Source organism: Vicugna pacos, chromosome 21, assembly GCF_048564905.1.
Source record: "Vicugna pacos chromosome 21, VicPac4, whole genome shotgun sequence".
Lineage (NCBI taxonomy): Eukaryota > Metazoa > Chordata > Mammalia > Artiodactyla > Camelidae > Vicugna > Vicugna pacos.
In genome coordinates this window covers 11,095,752-11,121,629 of record NC_133007.1, presented here as the reverse complement: position 1 = coordinate 11,121,629, position 25,878 = coordinate 11,095,752, and the positions used below count along the sequence as shown (strand labels likewise).

Genomic DNA, 25,878 nt, shown 5'->3' with positions numbered 1-25,878 from the left:
TGGATCTTAAAGCCTGACCCCTGGGAGGGGCAGCCGAAAGGCACCTTGGCAAGTGGGAGCTGGGCTGGTCCCTGCAACACACCAGCAAGCCGGGCACAAGGCAAAGACAGACGTCCAGCGGGGAGCCCCGTGGAGGGGCTGGGGCTGTGGGCTCTCGTCTCTAAAACAGAAATTAGATCAAGCAGTTTCCCCGCTGAATACTTTCTGCTGCTTCCTATTACAACCTCCTAACCGTGGCCCACAGGGCTCTGCATGATCTGGCCCTGCCCGCTTCTCAGGAGGCACCCTGGAACATTCTGTCCCACTCCCTGTGCTCCAGCCACACTGCTTTTTTCTATTCTTAAATCGCATCAAGCTTATTCCCACCTCGGGGCTTTTGCACTGGTGCTGTTTTAGCCTGGAATGCTCTTCCTCACACGGCTGAGGTCACTTAGGTCTCGCTTAAAAGTTCACCTCCTCCGAGAGGCCTGTCTGACTCCCTCTGCAGTGTCCATCCCACTTCTCAGCCTAGCCCTGGTGATTGAAATGGTGCCCCGTGTTTTGGATGTACGGCTGTAACTCACGTGAACTGGGATCTTGTCTGTCTTACTTATTCTGCAGCCTCACTGCCTAGGGCGGTGCTTGGCACCTACTCGGTGTTCGTGAAGCACATGCGAAGTGACTGAGTGAACACTGTCAGTTCTCTGTCTCATCTGCTCCCTCAAAGCCTTTGGAAGAGTCTAGTTGACTGTTCCAGCTGGGGAGTGCCGCAGTGCAGGCGAGAGGGCAGCTGGTCTTGGCTGGCTGACAAGGGCCATCCAGGTTGAACCTGGGAAGGCTTTTGTCGGGGAATCCTGGAGTCCAGTCCCTGCTGCGCCGGTTGGAGCTCTGTTGTGACTTGAGCCTTTGTGTGAGTTTCCTGTGGCCAAGTGCCACAGACTGGGAGGCTTAAATGACAGACACATGCTATCTCTCGAACTCAGAGTCTAAGATTAAGGTGTTGGCTCCCTTCTGAGGGCTGCAAGGGAGAATCTGTTCCAGGCTTCTCTTCAGTAGTTTGCAGAAGAATCTACCGGAGGAGCCTCAGCAACTCCCCGACGAGGGCATCTGCAACCAGAGCTCTGGAGGGCGGGGAGGCTGGGGGGCTGGCTGTGGGTTGCCCTGGGCTGGCTTCTCTCTAACCACTGGCCCTGGTGGGCTTCCATCAGTTCTCTCCTTTTTCTGAGCGGCTCTAAGACCCAGGCAAATATCCCCCTCTCCACGCGGGAAGCAAATCTCTGTTTTAATTGCCTGTGCGATTAGCGCGCTCCTAGAGTTGAAGCCATCACCTGGAAAAGCACTTTGGCTAATTTGAATTTAAGCAGAATTCTGAAATGACTGACGGCCCGACTGTGGGGGGCCAGACACCCTCTCATCACTCAACCAGCACCAGCCAACCCCAGGGCCTTGAGAACTGATCTGCAAAGCTGTCCGAAGCTCCCCAGCCCCCTCACCCCCTCAGAGCAGAGGGGGACAGGTTGGAGGCACAGGCTGCGGCTGCCCGGGGAGGCAGCCACCTAACAGCTGCCAATCCGCCCGCCAGGCAACCGGAAACAGAGAGTCACGCGATGCGCAGAAACTCAGGGGGAGCTTCTGGGAGGCAGAGGGTAATTGTCTTGATTGGAATTTTCCTGGGCCACCAGCCAATCCTGCTTCCATCTCGTCGACCTACACATCAAGAATTCGCTTTTCATCCTGCCGCTCAAGAGAGCCCTCTCCTCCTTTCTTGCCTCTTCAAACTCCTTATCTGAGCAAAGCACAAAGAAACCACTTTTTAAACAAAAACTCTCTAGAAATTAAAAAAAGAAAAATGCAGGACTCGAGGCCCTCAGGAGATCTCATGGCCTGAGCAGTGCAAGGGCTGGGGGAGGAAGGGCTGGCGGAGGAAGGGCTGACCTTGAATTCACCAGGAAGGGTCAGCCCTGAGAGCAGTTTTGGTTCAGTGAGGGAAGAGGGGAAGAGAAGTGGGCAAAATGCAGCTCCTTTCTTTAAAGGTGCATGCTCAGTCACTGGGGATCCCAAGATGTGTTCAGTACAGAAAGTGTGACCAGCAACCCCCTGAGTGGGGTGGAGTCAAGTGACCCCCTGAGTGGGGTGGAGTCAAGCACAGCGGCTGGAGGGAAAACCTGAGAGGGTCTCCTTCAGAATCAAACTGCCTCCTCTGTTTCGTCAGTGTCCGCACTTCCTTCTAACAGGGACTTCTCCTCCTCCTGATGTTTCCTTCTGTGCAGAGGGAAACCCATTCTGAGATTCCCGGCCTCTCTCTTTCTTACGCTGGGGAAAATGGACTTAATTCAGTGGTGAGTTTTGTAGCAGGATGTGGGCACGGCCCCTCTGCTCCCCTCTCTCACGGGAGCCCTCTGCCCCTAGGGACAGCCTCTGCCTGTTCCTCCGTGCTGTGCGGTAAGTCCTAACCTGAGGAGCCCCACAACTTCTCCCACGTGGAGGTCTTGCCCAGGTCCACAGGGCCATCAGTTGGCATCTGACTCAAAAAGCTACGTGCTCGAGGCTAGGAGCTGTGTTGGCCTGCATCTGTCTTACTCTTTGCCTTATTTATCAGCTGATTTTAAACACAGGTGGAGGATAATGGTGCTATTTACCAGACCTCCCTGCAGCCCCTTGGCTGGCTTACCCCATCCCTTAACCGGCTCTTAGGCCACAGCTCAATGTAGGATGCTTGAATGAGTGATTCTCCTTTATCCCATCAGAAGATGCCGGTTCTTAGGTCTCGCAGATGCCTGCAGTTTCCTTTCATCCCTGTAACAACTTGTTGGCAGTGACATTCCTTGATTTATGACCTCCCCAGTGCAGAGAGTCTGAGATTGGGAATCTGGCTTAGACAGAGACCCCCTTTGACCCAGTGAGAGCACGGGGGTGCCTGTCTTTGGATGGTGCCTGTCCTCCGTGTCTGCTTGCTGGCTGGCCTGATAGGCTCCGAGAGGGTCAGGGAGCAGGTCACGGTGAGGTCTGGCCTTTCTCAACTATCAGTGAAGCTCTTTAAGAATCCTGACAGCCTTGGGAAGGCGGGTGGGTGGCCATCCCAGTCAGGCAGGCGGCACTGACATGGGCTTCGTTCAGCCTGCAATCTGTGGGAGCCAGACCCCACATTAGCTTCTTGCCGGTGCTTACAAAGGGCAGGATGAGTCACAGACTCTCAGGCGGAAGGCCTGCTTCTGTGCTTTGCACAACTCCAAGGGGCACCACCATGCCAGTATTGTCACTGTGCATTTATGGAATCACTACAGTGATTTCCAGCAAATAGCATTAAGGTGTCTCCAGGAAGGGGCACTGAACTGTCTCAAAATTGCCATTTGGGCTAGCCACGTGGATGTTTAAGTGACTTCAAGACAAACTTTTCATTTGATAAAGGGGAAACCTCACACTCATGGGGAAGAGACATAGGTCCCGGGTCTGGCTGGGAGCAGAGGGAAGACAGGACCCAAGCTCTCACATCTACTGTGCACCGCGCTCGCTCCTCTGTGCCCCGATGTGACCTCACTGGGAGGTCCCCAAACCTCTTGCTTCCCTCCCGCAGTGTCTGTGGCACAGGGATGCCCAAGCACACGTCACCTCTCTCCCTGGTACACCCTCTTGCCGTGGGGGGTACCACAGCTGGCCCGGCGCCCTCCCCCTCCCCCTCCTCAGGCTCCCTTCCCCACCGCAGCCTCACCTGTTGTGAACTGGGTGGTGCTGGACTCGCTCTCGTTGGCTCCGCGGACGGCGCTGACCCACACCTGGTACAGGGAGCCGGGCCGCAGGGCCTGCACCGAGTACTGGCTCAGAGGAGGCTGCAGCCGGAAGGCGGTCTTCCCGCCTTCCCCGCCCACCAAGCCGTACTTCAGGAGAATGAAATCAACTTTGGCTCGAGGTGGCGTCCACTCCACAAAGGCCACCGTGTCGGAGACATCTCGAACCAGGATCTGTGTAGGCCCATCAATGACTGAATGAGAAGAATCCAATAGGAAAAAAAAAACAAGTCTGAGAAATGACACTTGACATCAGCCCTCTTCTTTCCTCCTGACATTGGCCTCGTTGGTCGGGGAGAGGACACTTATTATCATCCCATTTTACAGATGGAGAAAATGAGACACAGTGAGATAAAATCTCTTTCCTGAGGACACATGGTTGGTCAGAGAGGGAATGGACACTAGAATGTGGGTCGCCTGAATCTTGCTCTCACGGGGCTGTGGTTTTTCAGGGCTGACACTTCCCAGTTTGGGCAGGGGAAGAGCACTTACTGGCTCAAGTGGGCCAGCACTGCTTCTGTCTGGAGTTTATGGGACAGAGGACAGAGAACTGTGCTCCTGGCGTGTGCCTGGCTGCCCAGGGCTCACCTTCTTTGAGCCCTGAGGAAAAGAGCTGCAGATTATCAGCTCTGTCTAAACATCCAAGACTTCCAACTTGTTTGCCAAGGAGGACATCGTGAGTATCCGAAAGACGTCCCTGCTCAACCGTACCAGCAACTCAGTCAGTCAACTGCTAAGACAGATCAAAAACCCAACAGACGTTTGTCCTTGTGGATATGAAACATGCCTTCTGGGGAAACTTGCTTTTCTGAAAAAAAGGATCTCAGTTTTGAAACAGCGTCTTGTGGGCTATTTTTTACCCCCCACTGGTTCTTGCGTATTCCTGAGCCAGAAAGGGCACTGCAGTCACACGCGGTGCCTCAAAGCTGTTCAGCATATGCCCCTCATGAGTCCTGGCCCCTGGCACTGAGCAGCTGAGGGGAACACCACTGTGGGATGACGTTACCTAGAAAAGCTGGCTGGTTTCCTAGGAAACCTACCACCCATGGCTCCAGTACCCACGTGGGGTCCTGTTCATATTGAATTAGATGGGGGTAGGGGTAGGGGGAAGATATGAGAATGTGGAAGGGAAATAGAAAAAGAAAGGGCTTAGTGAGGGGAATAGAAAATGGTGTTCTCAGCTCCTCACGGTATGTCTACATGGCCAACATGGCTGCCTTTGAATTTCTCATCACCTTCCAAAAATTGACCGAAATTTCATGTTTGCATTTATTATGTGATTATATCCCTCTAGCGGGGCTGATTAATAATATTCTTCGAGGATCTGGAACTGGAACTAGAGACTCTGGCTGTCTGGTTAGCTGGTTTGGGACCATGAATAGAGCTGTGGTTGGTGTGACCATTCTCTAGCATATTAACATATAAATAGAAAAGGTCTGAGATGGAGGCAAGAGGGACTGGAGGGAAGGGGAGAGGGTGATTTATAATAAAGACATATTTGGTCTTCCTCCCCTTCTTAGCACAGTCCTCCTACAACCCTAGGAATTTTCTAAGTGAAGAGAGTGATAAAGATGTCTTTAATTATGTTAATGAGGCAAAGGAGGAAGCCGGTTGCCAAGGGACCCAACCCTGTGATTAGAGGGCGGGAACTTTCAGTCCCGCCCCTGACATCTGGTCTGTCCATCAATCGTGCATATGTAATGAAGCCTCCATAAAAAACCCCCAAAAAACTGGGTTTGGAGAGCTCCCAGATTGGGGGACTGGAATGCTTCTGTGAATGAAAAATACTGCAAACCATATCAGTAAACAAAGAATGCTGAAACCATCAGGTCATCAGTGGCTGCTGCCACCCCCCAGTGAAGACCAGCCTGCAGCCCAGCCTCTGCAGCCACTCACAGTAGCGCACCCTGAGGGGACTCAGAATGAGAAAGGACAGGATACTGGCCCTAGAGAGCCAGGTGCTTGTCAAAGGAATGAATTCAATGAGCCCAAATGTTTGCTTCCTCCCATGCATAGAAAAGCACTAAATTCCTGAGATGCTTTGTTTTCTCTAGATAACGAGTAATCTTTTATTGTTCCAGCTACCTGGTCTTTGGTATAAAGGCCTATATATCATAGCTCCTCCCCTACCTCTTTGGAGCAGTCCTTCACAGTGATCTGAGAGGCTGTCATCCCGGCTCAAGTCCTCCCACCAAATAAAAACATAACTCTAAACTTTTAGGCCGTGCATTTATTTCAGTTGACACTTCCATGTGTCACCGTGCCAGGTTCCAAACTCCACAGGGGTGGGAGCGCCTTTGTTTGGGACCTCATCTGGCTCGTCATTCACATCCTTTAATATCCCTTGTAATACACCAGTAATCCAGTGAGTAAATGGGTTTCCAGAGTTCTGTGAGCTACTCTAGCAAATTAATCAAACCCTAGGAGAGAGTTGAAGGGACCTCCAATGTCTAGCCGGTTGGACAGAAGCGCAGGTGACCACCTGGACTTGGGACTGGCATGTGAAGTGAAGGGTAATGGGACTGAGCCCTCAACCTGTGGAATCTGACGATATCTCTGGGTAAACAGTGTCAGAATTGAATTGGACAGTAAGACTCGCAGCTGGTGTTGCAGAGAATTGCTTGGTGTGGGGACCCCATCCCCTGAACACACACATACTGAAATTGGGTGCAGAATTTTAGGAGCAAATTTAGAGATAAGCAGAAATGAGTGACCATGTGGAGCTTCTAGGAAGATACAGAGACTAACTCAATTCTTGACTTTCCATTTTCTGGTTCAAGTCTTTTGTGAGACTCAGATGAATTTCTGGCCCTGGGGTTCCATGAGACACTCTCTGTGTCCTTCCAGCCAATGCTCTTTCTTATGCCTCAACTAGTTTAAGAAAGTTTTTCTTCCTTGTTATCAGAAAGTCTTCACTAAGACTGTTTTTTTGTTGTTGTTTTCAAACCAGTGTGCACTGGACCACCTCCTCGTCTGTCCAGAACGGAGTGCCTCCCTCAGTACTGTCTCAGGCTGAGATTAAGCTGCTCGGTCTTTCAGAGTCGGGCCTTTCTGGGGAACACCCCCCCCTTTCTGGGTCTAGCTTAGGAGTTTTGGTCTGGCACCAGCCAAAATGAAAGTCACCAGACCATTTTGATTTTGGTGCCACCTGGTTTGGAGTTAAAATGAAGTTCTGTTTTTCGTATTTGGGGTAATGCGATTTAACAGAACACATCCCAGATGTTCTGTTCATCCTGCTGTATTTAGTGGCTTTAGATAACTTGGGCCTTTTAAATTTCACTTATTTTAATAATGAACTGGGGGAAAGGTCTCCTAGCTGCTGTATAAGCATAATGCCTGAAACATAGTAGACGCTAAGTAAATGGATGTGGAGTAAATGAAATAGATGGATGATTCTCTCTATCCATGAGAAAGAAAGGGAGGCATTTCAGTGAACTGGAGCTTCTTAGGGGGAAAAAAAATGATGCCACAGAGGCTCAAATGACCATGGAAGGCTTTAGTCCTTCGGCTCTTTAACGCCCCCACACCCTAATCATAATGATTGCTCCTGTTAGAATGTGACTGTGTAGCACCTAGGGCTCTGGCTGCAGGAGGTCCTGTCATTTGAATTCCCAGAATGGCCTGCCCAGAAAGAACCAGTCTGTGTGCCTGATGAGGACTCAGAGCTTCGCAGGAGGGAGGAGGTCAGACCTCAGCAGAAGGAAATAATTAAACAATCGTTTCCTAAAAGCAGCAGGCAGGGATGGGAGCCAGCCATCTTTTCTGCAGCCACCCTTGGATTTGGCCCTTCAGTTGGCCATTGGGTAGCCATGCCCAATTCCAGTCAAGGACGTATCCGCTTACTTGAACCTCGGCCCTAATTTTTAAACAAACACAGATCCTGCTCAAAAAGTCAAGTGGAATAAATATTTTTCTTTCCATTTCTTCATGATTCTGTACACAATCCCAAACGATGAACTAGGACTTTTTTCTTAATTGGAAAAAAAAAAATTCTGCCTGGCTTTACCACAAATGACTAGATCTGGAACTTTTCATTTTAATTTTAAGGAAATTCCAAACCAAAAAATACTGCCAATTTTGTAAAAAGGCGGTTTGAGGAGAAGACTAAAGCAGAGTTGGACAGTCTTCTCCAAGTGCTCTCAGGACGTTGGAAGCAGAGCGCCGTCCCCCTGGAGTGTTCTCTGCCCTCTTACGAACCATCTCCTTCCAGTCTTGTGCTTTTTTCTACCAGTATTTTCTATATATCGAGTCACAGAAATGATCTGGGGACCCCGAAGCATTCCGTACCAGACAAGGAGAATCTTCACATGTTACCAAATCAACTCTTCAGGGTCCAGCGTAACCTTGGGAAGCAGAGCTGTGGAAACACCCCGGCCCCAGGTGTCTGGAGAGATTCTGACTTCTTGGCTTTATGGTTATAGGGTTTCTTGTAAAACATACCTGGATGAGTACAGTGGTTTTAAAGCCCTTTTTCTGGGGAGGTGGGCTTTTTATAGTAACTATAGATTTTAAAAATACTCTTTTTTAAAAATAAAGAACAAAAACTTAAATGATGGTACAAAATATAAAACAGAAGTGGAGCTGCCTCGGTTGGAGGGTATGAGGGCCATGGGAATGGGAATAATTAAAGGCCCAGATTTCCACTTTGTCCTTGCCTTGAGGCGCTGCCCTGACACCCTCGTGCTCTAACGGGACATCATGTAATACCACTGTAGCTTTAGACCAATGTTTTCTAGACTGAGCATAAGCGTCAGCACCAGTGCTGTTTAGTTTGGATCCAATTAGCAAAGAATGAATCACGAGTCATCCATAAACATGTGCTCATTATATAGTGCTGTTGGTTCCCTTTTCTGGCCAAATTGGCCTTTGTTCTAGACTCATGGCTGGTGTTCTTAGGTGTCAGTTTCTGTTTGTGAAAAATAAAGATGTCCTGATATTCGCCTACCTCTGTTTCTGTTACGAGCAGGGAAAATCGCTTAACCTTTGAGTCTGAACTCTCCCATCAATAAAATGAGAACTAAAAATGCTACCAGAAGCTATTTATAATGTTTGAGAAATTCTTGGTGAGGGCACACTCACACACGCATCATACGTAGTTGTTAATTTACAGCATTGAGGTTGAACATCCTTTGTTAGCTAAGGAGACAATGAAGCCAAATGGGGTAGAGTTAATGAATCAAACCTGGGAATAATGATCTTGCATGAGATGAACTGTGGGGACGGAATAATAATCAACCTAAGTTGTCACCTTGAACAGTGACCCAACCTACACTTCCTGGTTTTGAATGACTGGTTTCCTCCTGCTGTCACTTCTCACTGTGTTTTCTGAGTGCATGTGCAAAAACAAGGCATTGAACACTCACTGTCATCAGCACAGTGCTAATCACTGTGTGTGCTTTATCTGATTTAAGCCTCATGTTGTCTCAATGAAGGCCGTATTATTGTTCAACATTGTCAAATGAATCAAGGTTTGGGAAGGGTTAGATGACTTTCTGCAGATCTCATGATAAGTAAGAGTGAGTTAGCTGCTGCTGGTTCCAAAGCTCAAGCTTTGTCAGGGGCTGACAAAGAGGCCTTTTAATGAGCAAGAGCAGAAGAAACATACTGGCTATCTTAAAGAATTTTCCCCATAGAATCCTCTCCCAGATTTCTGTGCTTGCAAGGATAAGGAAGACATTCAACGAAGCCTCTGGTAGAGTAGCTCCATCTCCAGGTACCAAAAGTAATTTCAGTTGTGGGGGGTCAGCCTAGCATCCCTTGGTCTCTCTACTTCTTGGGTGAGTCTGCGGTTTATTTCCCGAGTGACCCAATGTGTCGCCATAGGGAGAAGGGCTGGAGGCACTCACCAGTAGAGACGCTGGCCGAGGTAGGGCGGCTCCGGGCTTGCTCCTTCAGAGCCACCACATTGACAATATATTCCTCCCCAGGCTTTAGTCCCGTCTGGTTGAAGGATGTAACGTCACTGGGGAGCTGGGCAATCACCCCTCCTTCATTGTTCTGGAGGGTAGGAGAAAGGGCGAAGCAGAGAAAGCAAAAGAGAAAATCAGGGGAAGGAAAGGTGTGGGATGCTGATTGTGAACTGTGAATTAAAGATGGGGACAGCTTCTCTTCCCTCCATGCTGACTGCTGAGTGTCTGGGACCAGGCAGGACTCCCAGCAGGCTCAAAAACGCCACCAGTCTATGAGGATTTGGCAAACGGAAAACCAATTATCAAGAACATTTCTTTGGCCTCTCCTGAGTCTACTGTTTGCCAATAAAAATTAGTCATGAGGTGATGTAGATTAGCTCTTGCCAAAGATGAAATGTTTGATGGTTATGGTTAACATCCATCAGATTTTTTGTTTTTGGCATTTATTGTGATGAGCCTGCCTTTGGCTATTTAGAAGATTACAGTTGTGTGTGTAAACATCTTTATGTACACCACAACAGATTCCACACTAAGATATTGCCCGGTTTTCAGTGAGCCAGAGCTATTATTTTGCTGTGTCTGGAGTTTCTCATGGTGTTACACCGGCTGCAGATCTGTCATTGTCTCATTTCCCCTTCGCCCAACTGAGTTAGGAATCAGTGACACAAACAAGTACAAAGTACAAAGAAGAGAAATTTCAGAGAAGGATGGAACAAAGAACAATCCAAAGGAGAGAAGAAAGAGAAACAGGTGGAGGAGGAGATGGAAAAGATCAACTTGCTGATATTGGGTCCAGGATTTATCATCTATCCACCCACGTGTCTGTCTGTCTTCCTCTTGTTAAAACTTTTCTGTGTGTGTCTCTGGAAATAGAGGTGACAAGAGAACTCTCTCTGTGGCACTACCATTCTGCCCTATTCTTTGGTCTCTGCTCATGTCACCTGGAGTGCCCTATATGTAATTTATAGCCATAGTCTTATAAATCAATGTGAAAAATGCCTCCCACTGGCCTCCACCCCCAGATCACACAGTTACTCTATGTAGCCATATATTTGACCTTGGCCCTGGCTAGCTCCACGCTTATTTAGAGTTTTGCATATTGGATGCAAAGCAGGCAGACCTGGCATTGTTTTTTTCCCCTCTGCCTGAGCAGCAGAGTGACATGATTCTCTCTGCTCTGTTATAAATCCAATTGCCCACCATACTTTACTGGCCATTTTAATGCCGATAAGACATAAAGGAAACTCCGCGTATAGAATGTCTGCTTAGATGTATTCGGCTTGCCAAGACATGACTGTAGCCACACAAGAGAAAGGGGTGGCCCGTTCATTCCAGTGGACAGAGCCCTGGATTAGGAAGTGGAGACCCCATTCTTGTTTTGAGCCTGCCCCCAACTAGCTGTCTGATATCATTTCTGTTCACTGAGTCTTCGTCTCTATAAACTAAACAAACTAGACGTAGAATGAAGGGTCGTCCTCTGTGAGTGTGAAGGTCTCATGTAGCTCAGACCGTCCATGCCTCTAAGAATTCTGAAGTAAGAGAATGGTGAGATCACAGTCTTGTTAGCCAGAAAGGTGTCATCTGTCATTAAGTCTGATGAATGACTGAAAAAACGCTCTTTGATATTGAAGGATGGAGACAGAGGGAAGGAGTATGATTAAACATTACACCCTCATGAGTGGTATCTTAGGGGGAACATCAGTGGCGTTAATAAATCTGAGAAGACGAGAGCTCGTCAGCCACCTCTGCCGACTTAGAAAAGTTAGTTCTAGGATTCATAAAATTAAATGCTACTTTGATGAATGGAAAGGAATCTGAGGATACTTTTTAACTCAAAGACTAATAAGATAATTTGTTTTAGGAAAAATTTTCTCAATTAATAGGCTGTGAAAGGTGTTTCTGTGTTAGTCTCTGACCTCTGGAGACTGGGGTCCTGCAAGCTGAGGTTTGGTACCTCTGTCTACACAGAATGAAGCTGCAGGGTGACGATGAGGCTGATTCAGTTTGGGTTTTCTTATGTCCTAAAACGAAGCCCCAATGTTTTGAAGGTCTAAGTTTTCTGACTCACTAAATTCACAGCTTGCCAAACTCTAGAGCTTTCTGAGCAGAAAGTTGGGGCTGGAGGCTGCTTGTGGCTCCTCTTGTCATCCAAGGCCAGGGCCCTAGGCTGGAGGCATTTTTGTGAGTCAGTCCTTACCATGCCTTTGTGAAAGAAATGTTCTGTAGCCCAGACACCCGCAAAATGCCACTTTGTGTCCTTAATGACACAGAGAGACTGGGTAGTGCCTTTTTTGCTGCCCTGATTCCAAGGTGAAGGTATAAACACTCAAAATAAGGCTGCAGCAGCCCGACAGGTGGGCGTTACCTTTGGAATGAAGCTGATCTCCCACCCATCGAAGGAGAAGGAGAAGGGCTCCCACTGCACCTCCACCGTGGTCTCTGTGATCGTCTTGAATCGTAGCCCTTGAGGCGTGGAGAGATCTGGAACACAGCAATGTGGGAACCCGTGTCACAGCGACCCCCAGCGGGGGCACGGAGCATTACCTGGGGCTTTGTCTGGGTGTGGCTGTGGCGGCATGTGCTGGGTCAGCCCCGTCTTATTACACACGCAGTGGCTTCTCCGTGAGGGATCGGCCCACGCCCTTGTGGGCCTGGTGCTCAGTGTGGGTGAATGTATGAGTAAACTTAACAACCAAAACCTAATAGATACTTTTAAAAATGCTTTCTGTTTCATAATATATTAATATTAAAATACATAATATATTAATATTAAAATACAGAATTCACACTTGCCTTTCCTAAGGTGGTGAATCTTGGCATTTACATAATGTCTTTTTCAGAGAAATTGAACACTGTCTTCAGAGGCTTTAGGGGTTCCCGAGAGGCAATATAGCAGCTGACATCACTGTCCCCCTCTCACAACCAGGAAAAGGGAGGCTCGGAGAGTTAGCGAAAGATATGGGTCAAGCCAAATTCAGAATAAAGGCTGGAATGCTTTTCTTGATCACCTGATGTGCATTAAGAGTATTTTGTTTGGCTCAAATCACCATGTCAAGGATGGTCTGAAATTCCCATCTCATGCACAGGAGCAGAGCAAGGGCATACACAAGGGACAACAGCAGATGCAGTGATTCTTGCTCTCACTCCACCAGCTCCTATTCTCCAGTAATTCCTTCATTATCTCCCCTTTCTCTCCCTCACTCACCTTTGCCTCCCTTATCTTGTTTTCAGTTCCTTCTCATCTCCCTCTTTTTCTATCCCCCACGCCCCCCTATCCCCCCAGACACGCACACACATGCACACATAGGTGGAAGTATGCTTGTCCTAGTGGAGTTCCAATCACCAGCCCTGAAATAGGACAGCACGACTTTTCTCACTTCTCCAGGGAGCCTGCTCCCATTTCAGCTGTGCCTCTCGTGGGATGTTCCCACTGGAAAACTGACACAGCCTCATCCTTCCCATTTGGAAGCTTCCTTATGCTTCTTGGTGAGAGGCAGGGCTGGCTCTGAAACCCAATGGAAGGCATGTCCAGTGGGTTTACGTGATTTTGTCCTTGCCACCAGGGAGCTGGCCTGAGGGGATGCCCTGAATTGGCACAGTCAGCGCCACAGGAGATGGAAACCTCATCATGGCATGTGCACGTGGATCAGAGAGGAGACGCTTGGGAGTCGGGCCAGGCTCTTGCTGTGGTGACTCATCCCGGAGCAAGGTGGGAAAAGCGGCAGATGGTGACCTGCCTCTCTGCACAATCCTCGCAGATATTTAAAACTGGTTCTCAGGCACCAGAGGAATTGAAAAAAAAAGGTCAAATACAAACAGAGATAATTATAGGCGTATTAGGAGTCAGCATTCATAGGGGGAGTGCAGTATTTTAACCGGATCTTTGTTACCTGCCAAGCAAGGGGACAAGATGACTTCCTACATCCTGTCCCCTCTGCCCGTCCCTGGGCCTGCATCAAAGTGCACTTCAAGTCCTTGGGCCTCCGTGAAGCCTTCAAGGCCAACTTTTCCTACTCCGACCTCTCCAACCTCTCATTATTTTGAACTTTCATGGCATTTGTTACCCAAATACCAGCTTGTCATTTGAGACCTCCCTAAAATGGGCTCAAATCTCTCATCCCGTATTTGGTGAGGAGTCTCATTTTCCAGCCCAGGAGCTGGTGTTTCATGGTCACCTCTTGTTCCAGTTTCCTGCCACTGCTAAAATCTCTGTGTGAGAAGATAAAAAATAACTATTTGGACTTTGTCTTAGCACAGAGCTCCTAAAGACCTAGGACTCCCCAGAGTGATATGAGTTATCTTTTGTATGACTACGCGTTAACTGGTAGCCGGGGCCTCGAGGATAGCTGGTCTGCAGAAAAACGCAGGCATGATTTAGAGAGAGGATTGGGACTTTCAGCACCACCTCCCAACCTGTGAGGAGGGGAAAGGGGCTGATATGAATTAGTTACCAATGGCTAGTGATTTAATCAGTCGTGCCTGCATAATGAAATCTCCATTTTAAAAAACCCGTAAACAACAGGGTTCAGAGAGCTTCCAGGCTGGTGAAAGCAGGGAGGTCCTGAGAGGGGGCGTGCCCAGAGGGGGCGTGCCCAGAGGGGGCGTGCCCAGAGAAAACGCGGAAGCTCCGCCCCCCGCACTGCACCTTATGCGCGTCTTCCATGCGGCTGCCCCTGCGTTGTATCTCTTATAATAAACTGGTAATGGAAAGTAAAGAGCTTTCTGGAGTTCTGAGTTGTTCTAATGAATTATCAAAAGTAAGAAGCGATTGTGGGAGCCCGTTAAATTCATATCTGGTCGGTCAAAAGTCTGGGGAACAATCTGGGACTTGTGCCCGGCACTGACGTGGAGGCAGTCCTGTGAGACTGAGGCCTTAGCTTGCGGGATGTGACGCTCGCTCACCGCAGGTGGACAGGCAGTGTCAGAACTGAATTGTAGGACACCCAGCTGGCGTCTGAGAGTTGGAGAAATGGGGTTGGAAAAGACAGTCCAAAAATTCAGAGGTGTATAAAGAAAACGAAGTAACAGCGCCTTCCCCTGTGTTTCTTACTCTGCTCTCTGGTGTAGTCCATGTCAATGGTCGGTATGCAATCATTTGAAATTGTTCTGGGCTTAAATGAACATACAAAATATAGATACATACCTATCAGTGTTTCTCCCTGTTTTAAATAAACAAGAAAATCTTCCGTTGCTCATGGAGAACAGGTTAGCTTGCTCTCTGTCTCTCCTTTCTCCCCATGAAATCTTTCTAAACCATGCTCTGGAGCCTCAACGTTTATAATCAAAATGGACCATCAGGGTATTTTGTGAAACAGAAGATCATGAAGAAATAATGCCACCTCTTTATGAGGAGAAGTGGGTGTTTTCAGTTGTGGTTTTAAATAAGATTTTTTTTTTCTCACTCTACCATACACTTACCATCTGTGACATACCATTTAACACTTGCTTATTATACGTCCTATTTCATTTCTCCTGGTTTTGAATCTCTAACTAGATTCCAAGTCTGTGTAAGTCATACTTTCTTTGACTCCTAATCGGACTCTAGCTTACAAGTCAGAGCTCCATCATTAAAGTGCTTTTTGTTCTTTTGGTTCTATAATTGATAGGGGCTGCCTGAATTTGGAAACTCTCTTATTTGGAAGTGACTTTTTAATGATGTACCATTTCCTAAGTGGATCATGTTGGAAGCCCTTCCCCTCAAGAGTGATGATTATTGCAGGCATCCCTGAAGAATTAAGAAAAGACACTACTATCATGAATGCCCATGATCTTATGTAGGAGAAAAGAAAAATGAAGCAGGACGGGGAAATGGTACGTACGGGTGGCCACCTTGGCAGTGATGGGAAGGCTGAGGATGTTGCTAATGACAGCGTAGACGCTGATGTTGTAGGTGAGACCTGGCTCCAGCTCCGAGATGGTGACACCACTCCAATCTCCAGGCACCCGCTGCTGGAGCTGGAGGCCCCCCAGGGCCGTCGGCTGGTAAGAGATCACATATTCCGTCACTGCCATCGGCCCGTCCCATTCCAGCTCAATGGACCTGTCGCTGATACCAGCCACTCGCAAGTCCTCTGGAGGGGCAACTACCAGGAGGCAATACACAGATAGCATGAGCTCAGAGGATTGCCTTCCCCATCCTGGACTCAACTTTCTTCCTCACATCTCACCCCACATGCCCTGTCTGTATGTTCTGCTCAGCTCATCGGCTTTGAGCGATTGGTAATTCCCTTAGCGGGCAGGTTCTTGTCTTTTCCGTGCTTAGCACTCCCATCTCTCCAGGGTCATGAGTTAGTGGTGTGCTGGAGCCGGCTCCTACTGGCTCGTGAAAGTTGATTGGCAAATTTTGCAAGACAGTTTTAAATAGTCATGACTAAAGATGAAAATTTATAAGCTTACAATTCAGTAAATTATATTAAAAACAAAAGTAATGAATAGTCCAAACTTATCACTGGCAAATTACCTCACTACATTTTACTATTATCTATACCCTTAATTCAGTTTATGTGTGCTGTATCTCTCTGGTGGAAATACTGCGTAATTGTGTTCTATGACACAGCTTTTAGTGACGTCATGTAGGTTGTTTGAAATTGGCCGTGGAGGGAGTATTTACGCCATGAAAGTCAGCAAATGCTACAAAGCAGGGCTTTTTATTTTTTCCCTCAGAGAGCTAGTTAGATATTTAACAGCATACCATTGGCTTATATTTTTAGTAGCCAGTTGTCATCAGGGTTATCTGGTGACAATAATTTACTAAATTTTTAATATAAATAAAATTAAAATTTTAAATTTTAAAACAAATATTATTTTATTTCAGTTTAAATAATTTTAAGTAAATATTAAATTTATTCTTGGGGGCTTTGCTTCTCTCTCTTGTCCTACTTCTCAAATGCTATTCAAAGAACCCCCAAAGATTAAACCTCACTGAAATAGCCTTTCATGTATGGTTCCCTTGGGAAGTGAAGATTCACCAGTAGTGGGGGGTATTAAATAATTGAACCTTTAAGACCAATTAGGAAGCTAACTCCAGTGTGCCCGTAATTGGAACTGTCCATAGATTAAATCAGAGATCAGGCCAACATTTAAATGGTCATAATTAACTCATAAGTTTATATGTAGTGGAGGCTTCGATTAGTTCAAGAGTTGTCATTGGTGTTGAATATCTCCCCTGAGAATTCTCATTCTTTCACCTTTACAAGAGCGTAGGACTGATCCAGCTGCTCTTCTTGGGGCCATGTGTGTGGAAGGTGCATGCCTGCTGTCTTGTGCTCACAGGTGAGCCCTCAGATCCTTAGCAGAGGCAGAAATGAGGACTCAAGATGGAAATTGGGAACATGTATTTGCAGTGTTGGGCATTTGCTTTGATTGCTTTTGCCCCAAACTATTCATGATATAACACAGTCTAGATAGCAGAGCTTCCTGCGACTGAAGATGGCAAATGTTAACCGAAACAGAAAATTAAAAATTTATTTTTTAAGTTTATAAAACTAAACAAATATAAATGCAATTGAAATCAACTTTCGGATGAGAATTTATGAACTTAGATCATATCCAAGTCTGACATGATTAAAGCTTTGAATTGCACTCAGATCTTTGGCATAGCCTGTATAATGCATACAGAATGACCCTTGGACCAAAGAAAGAAGAGTTAGTATCTTGCATGTTTCTATCGAGCATTTATTATGTACTGAGCACAACACTAAACATTCTTACATGGATATTCTCATTTCATTCTCTCACCAACAGTATGGGATAGGTACTATTTTAACCCCTGTTTACAGGAAGGAAAACTGGATCACACAGCCAGCAAACGCAGAAGCTGGGGTTTGAACCCAGGCACAATGACTCTAGAGTCTTTTAGCCAGTACACAAGACGACTTCGCATAGCATTTCAGTCTATAAAACTTGTTTAGATACACCGTCTAACTAGCATTTAAAAAAATCCTTTAATAGGAGCCCTATGAAGTAGATTGGGCAGCTATAATTATCCCAACCTGACAAATGAAAAACTGAGGCCCAGGGTAAGGAACTTGCCATGAGTCAGGGAGTTCGGTCATAGCAGAACTGATTCTCAAACCCAGATCTTCTACACTTAGTATGTTCGTCCCCCTACAGCTTGTAGGACAGGTTATGGATTGTGCCAGATGCCTTCTCTCATTTATACAGAGCCCTCAAAGAAAAGCGGCACCAGCGAATAATTCAGACTATGTTTTAGGATGGGAATTCCAGACTGGTGCTTATCCTAGAGGTAAGAAGCTCCTTTTGAAAGAGATTCTCTAGTGCCTGCCTTTTGTGATTCAGTGCACTGATTCCAAATTTCCTGTGGGACTCCTTCTGTCGTGGTGACAGAAACGGCCATTCCAAATTTCAAGTCACCAACAACTCTCAGGGCCTTTGGGCCAAGTCAGTGTGTTCCTTTTTAGTTCCTTCCTCTGGAAAATAAAACTAATAATGACAATGGAGATCCAAATGATCCAAGCAGAGCATTTGGGGATTTTAAAGTGAAAAAGAGGTGCAGAAGGGTTTTTTTTCATCTGGACAACTTGGCAGTTTTTTTTTGTCTTGAGACCTGAGCCTGGTGATGGCAAACGCTGCCTTCGCTTCTGATGAGAAAGGAGCGATGGTGTCGCTCGTGGAGGAAGCACTCCTGAGAGCTGTGGCTCGGTGGAGGAGGCCAGCCCCCCTGGCTGTATGACTGAGCAGCAGCTGTGTACATCGGGTGCCAGTAATTCTTACAAAATGAAATGATATCGAGCCATAAAGTGGACTCTACAAGAGCCGTATGCCTCGATGCAAGGAATTTAGGATGGGTGCAAAATATTCTTAGTCTTACTTTCTTCGGGGTTCCAACGTGGAAACTTGGGGAAGAGCAGGCAGTTAAAAAGGAATAAACTGTGGCTTGAGGAATTGCAGTTTGCTTATCTGCAGAGACGCCATGCTGTTTACTTTGGGCTCTTGCATCAGTTTTGCACATATGTGGTGAGAACGGTTGAATTAGTTCCAGGAAGTGTCTCGCGCGGAGGAGCCAGTGATTTCAGGTGCCAAAGGTCGGGCTGGCTGCGGCGCTGGCAGAGACACAGGCTGGAGCTGATGGATCTCTGCAGGTCTGACTGAAGTCCAGGGAATGGCTCTCTGGAGTCTTTCGAGGCCCGGCTCTGGTGGTTCTTTTATCCTGCTGATTCATGGGGAGTTGTGGCCAGCCTACTGGCCAGCTCCGGCACTAACCTCCTTCACTGGGGGCCGATGTGGACAAATGGTTTAACGTGCTTCCCTAACCCTGTCTCCAACACCTCATTTTTTATCATTTGACAGAGCTCAGCTTTCATATTAAGAGACTATTCCTTTGTGTATGTGGCTTCCAAAAATTTTATTTTCCGATTCCACTCTACTTAGCGTCCCGGGGAGGATTAAAGAGCGCTAGAAGTTGGTAGGAGACCAGGGTGCTCATTCTTGCTCTGCCATTAATTAGCCGTCTGGCTCTGGAAAAAATCTTTCCATCTCCCTGGGCTGCCGCTTTTTCAATTTGTAAAATGAGAAGCCCAGAGTCGCTTCTTTCTAAGGCCTGTTTTAAGTGCCCATATTCATGAATTTTTTTGTTCTGTTGTCTTAGAGTGGCCAGAGAACAGAGGCGGAAGGGTTGAGATCTGGCCCCGGGGACCACCATGAGAAAGATCAAGGCTCAGAGTCAAGCAGAGCAGCCTTGTGCCATTCAATTGCATTCAAACCCTGGTGGCTTGAGGGGTTTGGGAAGGAAGACCACACGGTGGGCAGCCCTCACCCACGCCCTTGCTGAAGAGAAAAGAATGACCTCCGAGGAAGTGTGCTCTGTGGCTCTCCATGTTTTCACCTTCCTCATTCTCTCCCCTCACTCCTGTTGGCACGGGGAATGGTAACGCTGGAGTGTGTGCACCTGGCCAGAAATGTCAAACAGTGGATAAACAGCCCCTCTCCTAGAGCCATTTCACAAAGAGCCAGCAAAGCAGCACTTTAGATAATGACCTAGATATTTCCCTGGAAAAGACCCACGGCATTTGGTTTAAAAGACAAGCACTAAGAGCAGCACCTCCTGCAATACTCATTGTGGCTCCATGGTTGCTATAGAAACGGATGGCGATTATGCAACTGTCCCTCCTCACATGCTTTGGGAACCTGTGCTTCATCGGGGCATCCAGGAGTCTTCCTCAGACGGCACAGAGGTAACTTGTTGGAGGTAACATGTGCTCGTGGTTTGGACTCAACCCAGTGGTAGTTACGCTGGCAGCTGTTGGGTCTTCCCTGAGTGACCAGGAGGGTTTAGCTCCAGTTCAGTTTGGACCCTGGATCAGATTAAGATTCTGTTTGCAAATGAGCCCATCGCTATGGAAGAGCAGGGTCAAGAACATGGCAGGTACATACCACCCACCAGGGGTCAATTTTATTAAGAAGCACATGAACTGTAGAGTAGCCATACATAGCGAGGGCCCCAGCTGACCCTTAGCATCCTCCAAGGGTGCCTCGTGCAGCCTCATCCCATGGGTGGGAACTAGGATCCTGCTTCAGCCTCCCCTTCCCAGCAATTCCCTAGTGACTTTGGATTCGAAAATGACAAAGCTCAACTTCTGCCAGAAATTTCCCTCGGAACAATTGGTATAACTATTTATAATTTTAGGAATTATTTTATAATTTTAAGAACAAAATTAGAAGGCTAAATGAAATAATTGAATACAGAAAAAATGGAGGAACACGGAAATATTTGTTTTTGCTAAGCAGTGAGTTAAAAGTTGTTTTTCTTTCGGTTATTGCCATGGACCTTGTAAAAGAACTTGGAGTCACAGGTGCAGGAGTCTTGTCTGTTGGTCTGCTATCTAGATGGGAGTCACTGATGATGCTTAAGAGTAAAAGGCTGGTGAAGCTGGTCTCCCAGGATGTCCCGCTTAAACTGATGTCAGAAGGCTGATGAGAACATTCCTAGAATCAATCATCCACTTTAAAAATGTTTGTTTGTTGTTGTTGTTTACTTTAAATCTTCCCCCTGGGCACTCTGAGCCCACTTGTTACAAGATTGAACTATAAACGGAAGTGTCAGGATCAATGACTCCTGTGTACTGTGTGAAACACAAATGTATCAGCAAGAGTCACTGATTCAGCCAGAAGAGGACGAGCAATAATAGTGAGATGATGGACATAATCTGATTTTAGGGAAAAGAAAGCGATCTCCAATGAGATATTGATATTTTCCCACTGATGGATTTAGGTCTTCATTTCGGGACAACACCTTTGTGTTGGTTTCCATGGTGTAGACACGGATGGGATTGGTTTCGATTTGCTCTATGCCATCTGGAGCAAGTGAGTCATAGCCTTTTAATGTTCTGTGCTTTTAATGTTTGTACTAATGTTAGAATGTGAGCTGTTGCTCCACGCCTTTGGTACTTTGTTCCTGTTTGCATGTAATTCCTTGCCCGTAAATGTTTTTATCCATGTGGCCACTAGATCATTTCATAAATTAATAACACTCTGTGATGTGTAAGCTCCAGAATAATCGGAGTGCCTGGTTAGTCTGGTTATCCCAGACTAACGGCCTTCTCACGCACTGCATCGTAAAAGGACGCGTCCCTGGAACATGACAACAGGCAAGGGGGTACTTTGGAGCAGGCGGACCTCTTGGAAGCCCGCTGAGTTAGTTGCCTTGCCTAGGGGGTCCCATGGCCTGGCTCTCCGCTTTCCTCCATCCCAAGGACAGTGAGATGCTGTCACCATTATAATCATTGCCTTTGTTCCAGTCTTGGGGTCAGATCCCACTTTCAGCCTGAACTTGACCTTTTCTGGTTTCCACCCTTCCTGTCTTAGACCTGCCTCGTCAATTGTGATTGACTCAAGAAACCAGCTCTCTTGGAAAGCAAATGTGCATGACCGAACTGGGAATTCTTTTGCCTGAAATTCCCCTCCCCTCCCATCTCTCTTCCCACCTCCAGTTAGTTTGCTGGACCACCCCGGCCACAGGCCCCGCGGAGCTCCCCTTCCTACCTGCCGAGCAGTCAGGGCCCTGGTAGCCCTCTTCACAGAAGCACAGGCCCTCCTGGCAGTGTCCTCGCCCGCTGCAGGCGTTCAGACACCGCCGCTGGCTGCAGTCCTCACCGGCGTAGCCCTCCTGGCATAAGCAGGTGCCGTTGGCACATATCCCCTTCCCCGAGCAGTCCCCAGGGCACCTCAGCTCGCTGCAGTCCTCGCCCGCGTAGGCCTCCTCGCAGACGCACTCCCCGTCCACACACAGCCCCCGGGAGCTGCAGTCTGTGGGGCACCGGGGCTCCGAGCAGTCGTCCCCGCTGTACTCGCTGTCGCAGATGCACTGGCCGTCCACGCACACGCCCCGGCCGGAGCAGCCCAGCGGGCAGAAGGGCTCCGAGCAGTTCTTGCCAAACCAGCCTTCGTGGCAGATGCAGCCACAGGACTCGAGGCTAAAGTTGCCGTGGCCACTGCAGTGAGGGATATAGTCCAGTTGTCCTGAAACGGCCAAGGAGAAGGTCAGAGAGGGGCAGTGGAACTTCCGGTAAATGGTGTATGGGGGTGGCGGCCAGAGACCTCTGCTCACTCTCTGATCAGATCTGTGTTGCTGAGAACTAGTTTGGTACATCATCGACTTCATAAATGTTTTTCTCTAGTCTGGGTTGTCCGTGCCTGGCCCGTGCTGGGGGCAGGGATGAGGGAGCTGGGGTCCCTTGTCCTTCAGGAGCTCGCCTTCCATGTGTCTTACCTTGGGTCCCCTAGAAGCAGACCTGAGATTTGGATGCAGGTAAGATGACTTACTGGGAAGTGCTCCCAAGAAAAACTGGTCAAGGAGAAGGGAAGACTGGGGAGGAAGGAGCCCAAGCCAAGCACATCATCAGGCAGAGTTCCAGGGAGGGTCGCTTGGGTTCAGTCCTGCAGGCTGTTCTGGCCACAGTGCAGGCCATACCTCACCGGGAATGAAGGGCTGTCCCTGGGGGGTGTAAATGCTCGGACTCTTCTGCTGTCCCCTGGGGCAGGCCAAGGGGCTTCTCACAGCCCAAGGACAGCCCCTGACCAAGATGCCCAGGTGCTGGCTGTGGGGACTGAAGCCGATCCGAGGGGAGAGAGGCTCAGCCTGGATCCTGTTATGCAGGGCAAGTTCACGTGTGCTGCAGACCCTTCCCACTCCCTCTCCGTCCCACACTCTGACTCTGCTCATTCACCACAGCTCAGCGCCAGGGTCACTTCGAAGGCTTCCCGGAACTTCAGTATCATTTAGTGACTATTTGCTGTGATCTTTTTAGGATTCTATGCATATCTCCTGTCCTAGCCCTTACCACGCTATAACCACGGTGGTTAATTTATCTGTCTGGCATGAATCAAACGATCTTATTAAACAAACAGAAAACCAGTACCTGCTTGGCATCCTTCTCTGCACTTGGCCCTGGGAATATGAAGTCAAATAACTTCTGTCCTTGTTTAATTCTGCCACTCCGCCAGTGCCCACAGCCTGAAGAAGGGATGCTACACTGCCGTGGGTTAGCGTAGCTCTTCCTTGTAGATTTTTTCACGTCTGCCAGGGAGCCTGGGGGGAAGCTGGCAAAAAGCCCACTTACAGAAGCCACCAGCATCCTGGGCAGCAGAGAGCCCACGTCTGCGGACACCTGTGACTTCCCCATAGTCTCACCAGCTCCACTGAAAACGTGAACTGCCCTGACAGTCCTCACTGAGGAGGGAGACATTGAACAAGTGGACTTTCTCTTCTCAGCCTCAGATAGCTTATTTGTAGTTTTGGTTACAAGGGGGAGGAGGACGTGAGAAAACCTAAGAAATACTTCACCACTCAAAGACTGCTGCCCGTCTTAGTGTCTCAGGGTGAATGTGTCCATAGCCCCCTGGACACTTGGGCCATCCAGGCCCTGTTAAAATGTCACTCCTGCCACCTCCTTTATCCTTCTACAAGCCTTGAGCTATTGGACCCTATGCAGGTATAAGTTTAAACCCAAGATAGTGAGACACCTTCCTCTTCTCATTAAAGAAATGAATTGCATGGGTGAGAGAAGCTGGGCACAAAAGGGGACAGACACACTTTCTGCTCATTGAGGGTCAGCTGATAACAGCTATGGTGCGTAGGTGCTTCCTAGAAGCCAGGCTGTCATCTGAATGGAGGCTCTTCTGTTTAATAACTCCTTGTCATTCTAGTCAGTCACCATTTGTCAGTGGGGAAAGGAAGGCATGGGTTATGTAACTTGCTTAAGGCATGATCTAGTAAATAGCAGAGGCAGGATTTGAAGTCAGAAAGTCTGGCTCTGAAGATGAAAGGACTTCTTCCAGAGACGTCAAAATAGTTGTTCATGAGTGTTAATAGTCAGGGGGCGGGCTAGGCTAAGGGTACGTCTCCTGGATTCTCAGCTTTTTTGTCAAGGGGTGGGGGTTGTAATAAGCTCAGTGAGCGGGCATGTGCGTGCGTGTACGCACACCCACGTGTGTTCATGGAGGGGGCGGGGGCTGAAACCGGCATCCTGCGGAGAAGATGGGCAAAGGCCCTCTGAGACCTTAATGACTTTCATTTACTCAGACGGGAGACAGGCTGGGACTGAGTGAACAGAGAGCCTGCTTTCTCTAGTCCCTCAGGTTAACATGGATAGATATCAATTCAACAGCCTGTGAAAACCAAAGATGAATGAAGACAGACATCAAATTCCCTGCTCGCCACAGAAGTTGCTCTGCTGAACCGATGTACCATTACCTGACTCACCCCCCCCAAAATCAGGTTAATGTATTGCAAACTGCCTGAGTGCTGGAGAGAAGCCCGGCGCCGAATCCCCCGGGAAGGACCACGTTTAGCTCTTAGAGGTGTGTTAACAGAGAGCTGCAGACTAGAGCACGCTTTTCCCCTCTGTGTGAAGAGGTTCCTGGGGAGTGGTTGCCCACGCTCATGCACTCTCCCTCTCCCCGCGGTGGCACCCGCCCTCCCCCCTGAGGTGCAAGCTCCCAGCCTCTACCTGTAGCAGCGCTTTGTTGGCAGCAGCTGCTGCTGCACTGGTCCCGCAGCACTGACACCTCCCTCTCCAGCATCTCGATTCGGCTCAGCAGCTCCTGCAGCACCTGGGCTGAGCTGGCACACGGGCAGGCCTTTTTAGGGAGGTTGATCCTGTGGGTGAAGGTGACGTGGCTCTCGTGGTCCGAGGTCTGCCCCGTGTACTCCGCCAGCACATCATCTTCGGCACTCACCTCCTGCTCGGCCGAGGCCTCCAGCCCCGAGGAGCAGAGGCTGTCCAGGGGCACGTTGATGTTGTACACGTGGTTGAAGACCACCGGCTGCTCTTTGCCGGATGTGTTATAGCTGGCAGTGCCGCCTTCCTCCTCCACGGCCTGTCTCTGGACCCTTTCCGTGGTGACTTCGAGCTGACACTCCGAGGGCTTGAGCATGGAGCCCAGAAGGATCAGGTTGACACCAATGAGCATGTTCTTTAAGACCACGGTTTCCCCATCTGCCCCCATCCTCTCAGCAGATCTCCAGGTTCAGGACCAGCCTGCAGTAGAAAGCATGGAGTTGTGAGGATCTGTAATAGAAACCAAGGAGCGAGATGCCCTCTGAGAGCTGTGCCTGGGCACCATGCTGTGCACATTCCCACAAAGCTAAAGGATGGGCAGTTACAGATTGCAAGGGGAAGGTTAGGGAAGGGAGAGTCATCCAAGCCTAGAGCTTTGTCTCCTAGCGGAGCAGATCCCTGAAAATAGGTACTGCTCTGCAGAAGGGCATTTTGATTTCCCAAAAGGCTTGCTTAGAATGCATGAGTCTGGCCTCCCTGCTGGGCAAGTGGTTCCAGTAAAGAGGACATGCGAGGACTGGGGGTAGGAGCTCTGTGGATAGGCTATTCCTCCAGGGAGATCTCAGAGCATCCTTCACTTGCAGGTGAGAATTAGGATGAAGGGCACCACGGAGCCTTAGGCGTATCCTCACATTTCCCCAGATATTTATTATGAAGGAGCCCCGCCAGCTACTTCAAAATAACTTATTAACGCCTCTAAGCTCATCTGTTCAACACAAGTTGACTTTAGAATAACCAACCAGGCAGATAATACAGTTCGAGGTAATTGTTGTTGTCAATAATCCTTGGGTACATTTGTGATTATCTGGGACTATGTGAGCTGAACTTTCTTTTAATCTTCTCATTAGTATTGTCCCAGTGCTTTGTGACCATGGGGTGCCTTTCTTCTGAGGTCCTGTTTAAATTGCT

At 48.3% G+C, this 25,878-nt stretch overlaps 1 protein-coding gene across 1 annotated transcript in view; it reads right to left on the bottom strand.

The window, feature by feature from the left end:
• TNR (tenascin R) overlaps window positions 1–25,138 on the bottom strand; it is a 78,558-nt gene extending 53,420 nt beyond the window's left edge. The window contains exons 1-6 of the mRNA XM_006199610.4: window positions 24,640–25,138; window positions 21,674–22,150; window positions 15,493–15,756; window positions 12,039–12,154; window positions 9,611–9,761; window positions 3,689–3,958 (exon numbers count right to left, since the gene is read on the bottom strand). Of these exons, the coding sequence (XP_006199672.1) occupies window positions 3,689–3,958; window positions 9,611–9,761; window positions 12,039–12,154; window positions 15,493–15,756; window positions 21,674–22,150; window positions 24,640–25,138 (1,777 nt within the window). The remainder of the gene's footprint in view (window positions 1–3,688; window positions 3,959–9,610; window positions 9,762–12,038; window positions 12,155–15,492; window positions 15,757–21,673; window positions 22,151–24,639) is intronic.
• Window positions 25,139–25,878: the final 740 nt, after the last annotated feature.